The sequence below is a fragment of the Zeus faber genome (genome assembly GCF_960531495.2).
Source record: "Zeus faber genome assembly, chromosome: 20".
Lineage (NCBI taxonomy): Eukaryota > Metazoa > Chordata > Actinopteri > Zeiformes > Zeidae > Zeus > Zeus faber.
The window spans coordinates 5,175,116-5,182,498 of NC_137207.1; the positions used below are offsets into that span (position 1 = coordinate 5,175,116).

General features: G+C 44.6%; 1 protein-coding gene across 2 annotated transcripts; it reads right to left on the bottom strand.

The window, feature by feature from the left end:
* Positions 1 to 3,254: 3,254 nt before the first annotated feature.
* LOC307245732 (putative endonuclease 4) lies at positions 3,255 to 7,271 on the bottom strand. Of its 2 annotated transcripts, XM_080021384.1 has the most exons (7): positions 7,029 to 7,271; positions 6,532 to 6,741; positions 6,264 to 6,446; positions 4,779 to 4,910; positions 3,796 to 3,900; positions 3,552 to 3,681; positions 3,255 to 3,384 (listed from the first exon to the last, which is right to left on the bottom strand). In XM_080021384.1, the coding sequence occupies exons 1-7, from the start codon at positions 7,204 to 7,206 to the stop codon at positions 3,324 to 3,326; spliced, it is 999 nt and encodes a 332-aa protein (XP_079877510.1). In that variant the 5' UTR covers positions 7,207 to 7,271; the 3' UTR covers positions 3,255 to 3,323. The 2 variants fall into 2 exon arrangements, with proteins under 2 accessions (XP_079877510.1, XP_079877511.1); XM_080021385.1 differs by lacking the exon at positions 6,532 to 6,741.
* Between the last annotated feature and the right edge of the window lie 112 nt (positions 7,272 to 7,383).

Consider the following 7,383-nt stretch of genomic DNA (forward strand, 5'->3'; position numbering starts at 1 on the left):
AAATGCCCTTTCTGTTGGTAAGGGACTTCGAAATAATAAATCCTGTACTACTGTAACGGGGACGTGCAACCTGCAAATACACTGTACTTACTGTCCAGTACTTACTTTGAAACTGAGTAAAAGTTGACAAATATATATTTTTTTAAATACATATACATTGTTACTTTCCACCACTGGCCGACCATAAACATAGCTTTTCATCATGTCTGTTTATAGCCACGTCCTCTCAGCAGCACCGCTCGTTATGACACAACACGGCCAGGCCGCACGATGACCACACCGTTTGGCCGAAACGCAGCCTCCTGTTCTTCTTTCTCTTTCATAGGGAGAAGAATATGGCCTATCGGGGAACTAAATTTACATTGCGTTATTTCTTGTTGCTGAAAAAGCTCTGCTGAAAATACAAAATGGACTCCACCCTGTCCTTAACCTCTTTTTCCCCCCATTTCAAGCTCTAAAGTTTATGTGATGATGTCTGGGCCATTGTGTGTGTGCGTGTCGATGTGTGTGTGTGTGCGTAGGCGAAGTTGTGATGGTTACTCTGCGAGTGGTGACTTGTGTGTGTGAGTGTGCATGTGTGTGCATGTCTGCTTTTAAGTGTAGGCTATGTGACAATGTTTTTTTCATATATAATTTTTTAACTATTTATTGAATGACATTATGATACAGAGCAGCAATTGCAAATAAAGCTTACTTCACATCGAATGCGCATTCGGATCTGACAGTTGGATCCTTTCTGTAATGGCCGTCAGATGAACTGCTTCTGAGTTTGGCATCAAAATATGTCAGGGAAAATGGGGAACAGCGAGCAGTCTGCTTAGCTGGACATTTACTATTTTCCATGAATAAGAGTTTAAAACTCCCTTTATAGAGTGTTTGCAAGAATCCCTCATCATGGCATTGTTGGGGGTGACGCCACACTCAATGGGATCCAAGCAGAGAAAAAAAGCCCGCCACAATTAATGACAGTGTTTTTTGAGCGCTTTACAACTTGCGTTCATATGCCATTCATTTCCAGAGCGGCCCGCAACAGGAGGAGCAGATGGAAACTGAGGTCAGTGAGTAATCATCATACGGTTATTCACAAACTTCTTGTATATGGATCTAGTGAGGCACGGCAATCGCTGAGCCCATAATATCTGGAAGTATTTACTCGGTCGTGTAGTTAGAGCGGTGGCTTTTGGGCTGCTATGGAAAATATTCACATGACAAAGGGGGAGAGAGAGAGAGAGAGAGAGAGAGAGAGAGAGAGAGAGAGAGATGAGGCATAGATGGATGCTCGTGTTGATCCCCACGCATTAAACGAATGACAGAATGGAAACACTTGAGGTCTGTATCAAGACAGTTGTTTTATATTCCCCTCACAATGTCACGACTCCTACTATATAGCATCGGTCATACCAGGACCACCTTCATCCATAGATCTGACGCCGGTCTCTGCTGGTGAGGCGCCTGTTGCATCTTTGCGGACCGGACAGGCATTTCCTGTGGGCGGGGTCATAAATTAAGAGACATTCTGGGGCCAGGCACCTCCATTTCCTGTCTCTCTAACGCCTCAGTGATAGATGTGTCGTTGTTTTTTATCCGCCTCGACTAAGGTTTGGTATCATAACTGTTGATTTGGAATTTAGTGCGTAAACTGTGTGTTTTAACTTTAAAAGGACTTTATTGATCAACCAAGGGAGTAATGTATTTATGCTCTGCTTGAGTTTGTCATACAGCATCTGTTGCCTGTCTAGCTCTTAGTTTAAGAGGATGAGGTCATTAATTCAGTGTTTTTTCCAACCACTAAATTCCACATAAAGCTAAATCAATAATGGAAATGAGCTTTTGTGTTGCAAGATCAAAATTGTGAGGCTGCACTAATTCATCAGTTCCAGCCAGAATAGCAGCTCCATGTTCATCAGAACAAGTTTCATTCTGAAAGTGACGACTATTTATAGTGATGAAAGGTTTGACTCTTTTTTGAGAATAATATTGACTGAGTGATTCCCAACTCCCGAGTCGTTAGAAGAGTTTGCTACGAACTCATCATTTGTAAGTCTCATATCACTACAAGTGGGCCATGGTAATGAGCACAGTTCTATAACTTTCCGTTGTTTTTAGTGAGTGTGGGATTATTTATTATAAGTGGTATTGCAGTGGTAGATATTTCTTTATGAAACTTTTATTATTTTTTACTGTGCTAATCTGGTCCTGTCCCATCGACTGTATACTGTAGTTGTGTTGTTTCCCTCTCAACTGTTTTTTGTGTTCTTTTACTTTGTATAACTATAATTTCCCAGTGCCTCTATGGTTTCATCCATGACTTATATGGCCCCTTTTTTCCCCCCAAGGGTTTATATGATGTGTAGGTCTACTTCAGTGTATAAATGTTTGTATCAAGTATCTGTACTTATATTCATTTTCGGATACTTTCAACTTTTATCCTAACAGTCGTGTTATTTAAGTTTGAAAATAAAATTTGGATTTATATATACAGCATATATGTCGATATCAGGGACTGGATCTATCACACTGCTGATTTAGGATTGTTTATCCGTGATTCATTAGGTCTGTATCCTTGTAAATGACTATGACACCACCTGTACTATTTGCAGTAACACTTAACGCTGTATTTTTGGATCTGTTATATCAGTAAACTGGACATGACAAGTGATTTTAATACTGTTAATAGTTTTAAGAGAAAGCACTTAAATAGAAACGTCAATGTGGTACTTTCATTTTCACTTTTACATGAGTCCTTTTGTTTCAGGGTTTGTAATTTTACTTCAGTAAAAAGGCTGAGTACTTCTTCCACCACTGGTGCATACTAAACACTAAAAGGTATGCCACTTCGGATGCAGCTCAAGTCTTTAGAGTGCATCAGCACTGCCTATATGGTTGGGTGTGACCGTCTTTGCAGGGGTCAACAGCTGCACCAAAGGGTTGGTCTTCAACAGCTGTACCCAAAAGGCACCACAGGAATGTGTGTGCACGTGATGAGAGGCTGAATTTGTGTTGGTTCTGGTGGTTGCTTGGGGTTATCTATACAACACATTTGGTTAAGGCAAATAAACACAAAAGTTGATCAAATTCAATGGACATAGAGGGCATGCCAACAACATGAGCTCCTTGCAAAACCAGTGGCTCATGTTCCACGACCTCAGCATTTGCAATGGCAAAGGCGCCTGTGATCTATTTGCGCTTTTCTGCTGCCCCCTAGTGGCGATCTTTTGACCACATTAAGAAAATAGAACAAATCCAATCAACTGGCGTCATAGCGTTTATTCAACATTTAACTAAACTTGTTGCAGCGATAACTTATTTGCTGTGTTGACCCTCTACTTGTTTTCACAGAGGGAGTAGAGAAGTTCAATTTGTTCGGCATACTCGAATCCGGGCCTGTGGGGAGAGGATGAACCACATCTGCACTTGTAAGACAACGTAGTACAGGGGGATTTCAAGTTGGATGGTCCATTGCATAAAAGAACGCTATTCTGGAAAGCAAGAGTTAATGCCCTCATAAAAAACAACAACAAAGAGTAACGACTAGTGTCTCTCGCTCTCACCGTCCGGGGGTCTCCAGGATCAGGGGGATGTTGTCCAGCCTGGGTTCGTTGACGATGTCTCGGAACGCAGGGATTCCAATCTGACCCTTGCCGATGTCTTCATGGCGGTCGAGGTGACCGCCCAGCTGACCTTCGCTCCAAAAAAAGCAAAACACAGAATGGCAAAATTAACAAATGTTGGCACACTGCTCATTTTTTTTCCTTATATCTGTTGGAATTTGACATGCTTGGTCTTTTTGCGCACCTTTGGAATCGTTGAGATGGACGGCTCTGAGGTAGTGAAGCCCCACTTCTTTATCAAACTCATTCAGCATGGCCTTAACCCCTCCTTCCGCGGCCAGGTCATATCCTAGGTGACCATATGCAGCATATAGGGGCGGTTTCCCAGACAAAGATTAGGCCTAATCTTAGACTACATCATACAGGTCCTCCTCACTTAGCAACCGAGTTCCGTTGCTAGCACCAGGTCGTTAAGTGAATTGGTCGATAAGCGAGGAGCTGTGTTATTTCAGGGTAAGGAGGCATGGTCATTGTGAACGCTAGTGAAGTGAATACTGAGACTGCGGGAACGAGACTGAGAACGGTGATGAGATGTATATAGTGTATAGAGTATATATAGTATACAAAGGGTGATGCACGATGAAATGCTTGACGCTGAGATGCAGCAGTATTGTACACAGTGTACAATACAGACTGATAGGAGAGCTGGTCGTAAGTCCAAACGGTTGTTAAACAGGTAGGTCGTTAAGTGAGGAGTACCTGTACTTTTAATCCGCACTAAGGGAGATGGCCTTTCAGACTGATATCTCAGACTTGCCCTTGCCTTGTTGAAAAAATATGATTTCCAGCAGGAAGATTAGAGCTACTGTAGGTCTAAGTGAAGGCTTAAATTAAACCTAGCCAGAGGGAGGTGGATTAATGAATGTGGGCCTCCAGGTCAACCTGCACAATAGAGGGAATGGATTATCTGGACCAAGACTCGACAGAAGGAGCTGACTAGTCCTTAATTACCTTCTAGGCCTTCCTAGTCTAAAAGTAATTCATCTTAAATTAAGCGATGTCTCAGGATGGCCTTTTTTCTTATTCTGGATCAATTTAAATGGGGTTAAAGTTAGTCCTGATCTAGATTAAACCCTGTCTGCGAAACCGCCCCTGAGTGTTTAGCCTCCTCCAGAACTTATTGTGCTGTGTTTTAAGCTCTTCCATTGCAAGCACTCAGTCGCTCACCAGCAGAGAAGGCATGGCAGGTATCCAGACAGACCCCCACTCTGCTCCGGTCTCTGACCCGATCGATGATGCTCCTCAGCTCGGCGAATTTGCCTCCCACCGTACTGCCCTGGCCACACATGTTCTCCAGCACTGCCATCGCGAGAGGAAACAAATTTGTGTCATTCTAGTATCCCTCTCCCACACTAAAATACTGTAATCCAATTGACTCTTCATTTTATGTCCCTATGTGTGTAGTAACAGTCCTACTGAGTTTCTAGTTGGGTTAGAGTATCAAAGGTCAAGTGGAAACGGATTGAGCTTCGCCATGTTTCAGTGTGTAGGCCTGCTTTAAATTGATTTTGTGATTTTATTGTCTTTTTTTTTTTTTTTTAAACCTGGTTTTAGCTTTTATTTCCAAGATTGTATTCTTCTATGGTTTTATATGTTTTGCCTTATGTAAAGTACTTTGAATCGCCCTGGCATATGAAATGTGCTGTACCGACATGAAAACTTGCGATTTACTGTTTACTTATCAGCTAATTGATTATTTGATATAATAGTCAAAAATGGATTAAATACAACTATTAAAAGAGTTATATATTTCATCTAAGATTTGCATTTAGAGTGTGAGTATGCCCTGTACTGCACAATTCTCAAACTATGCAGCAGTCCTTAGGCCGGCTCCACACCGAATGTAATCACATCCGACAGTGGGATCCTCCCCCTAGTGGCCCTGGGATGAACTGCGTCTAGGTTTCACATCACAAAATATGTCAGGGACGTTTACCATTTCCCCATGAATATATGAATCTATGAATGTTTGCTAGGTGCAACAAAGAAAAAAAGACACAATTCACTGATATAAAAAGAGATTTATTGATATGGTGGATATGGTGACATCCAACGTTAATGTTAATAAAGTCATTATTTTACATAGACTTATTTACGTAGTTTTCAACAGTTTCCATACAAAAAAAAAAACTGGAAGGATGTCACTTCCAATTAGTGATGTCGGACCGAAAGTTGTCGCATGAGTTGGAAAGTTTTAGACATCCTGGACACTCAATCGGATGCGGAAATTCAAAGACCTCAGCGGAGAATCTGAATCTCCATAAGAATGAACAGACTTCCGGTTTGTTCTCGTCGTTTCTCCGATTCTGTGTGAGGTAGGCTTTTCCACGACAAATGCCTTGTGTATGAAAATATACTTGGCCCAATAATAATGGGCAGTGGCTCAGGAAGTAGAGTAGGTTCTGTAGTAATCAGAAGAATTGCCGGTTCGATCCCCGGCTCCTCCTGGTACTGGCTGGTGTGTCCTTGAGCCCCTATATGGCAGTCAACTGCTCATAGATATGTCAGTTACTAGGAAGGGTAAAATGCAGAGAAATGCATTTTGTTGCCTCAGTACTTGTGCAGTGACAATTAGTTGAATCTTATCTGATCTAATCTAATCCAATAATGGGATTCTGATGTGTATGTGTGTGTGTGTGTGTGTGTGTGTACCTGTGACCACAGCGGGGACCTGCTGGTGAGCGTGGTTGATGGCCCCCGCTATCCTCTCCACACACTGCTCGGTGGTGATGGAGCCCAGGGAGGAACCGGGGTGGAAGTTGTACAGGCGGAGGCCGAGGGCGTTGCAGCGGCTCAGCTCGTCCACCAGCATGGCCCGACTCTTCTCAAACACATCTAGACGGGGCGTAGAGCAAGTGGGAACCAAGTGAAGGGGAGAATAGAAACAGAAAAGTATATCATTTTTTCCAAACCCACAAACCCTCTTTGGGGGATCCACAGTTCATGAGGTAGGATCCGTGTGGCACTATGTGAGCAGGGTCGAACCCCCTGAGTGCGCATTGCTCCTGGAACTTGGCTGCCGCCGTCGGGTCCAGGGCGGGCCGCTTCCAGGACCTCTGGGAACCCAGGAAGAGAGCGAAACTGCGGCCTCCCATCTCCGTGCAGTGGCCCACCGCCTTCCATATCCCGCCTGGGGAGACGGAGGTGGAGCATAGCAACCGTAGCTAAGGGGAAATACACCACTCTGCTGTGGCTGTGTGTGTGTGTGGCTGTGTGTGTGTGTGTGTGTGTGTGTGTGTGTGTGTGTGTGTGTGTGTGTGTGTGTGTGGCTGTGTGTGTGTGTGGCTGTGTGTGTGCGTGCATGCGTGCGTGTGTGTGTGCATGCGTGTGTGTGTGTGCGTGCGTGTGTGTGCGTGCGTGCGTGTGTGTGTGCATGCGTGCGTGCGTGTGTGTGTGTGTGTGTGTGTGTGGAGTCACCTTGTATGCCCACGTGCGCTCCGATGTATTTCCTACACCCGCGACCTCCGCTCGGTTCCTTCCGCGTGTCTTCAGGCTTCTTGTCTCCCATAGCCGCCCCAGTGTCCGCCCCAGTGTCCTCTCCGTGCAGGACGTGCCCTGTTTTCACCCTCTTGGCCGCTCGCCTCCTCGGAGCCATGCTGCCAACACCGACACACCGTGGGCGCCACACCGGCCCCCCGCGTTCGGTTTTTCTTGTGCGTTCCAAACCGTCCGCCGGCGAAGTTCCGCAAATCGTCCGGCTTTATTTGATGCTGCGTTCACGTCACGCCGGACGGTCCGACAAACGTTCCGCCGAGATGGGGGTTTGCCGCAA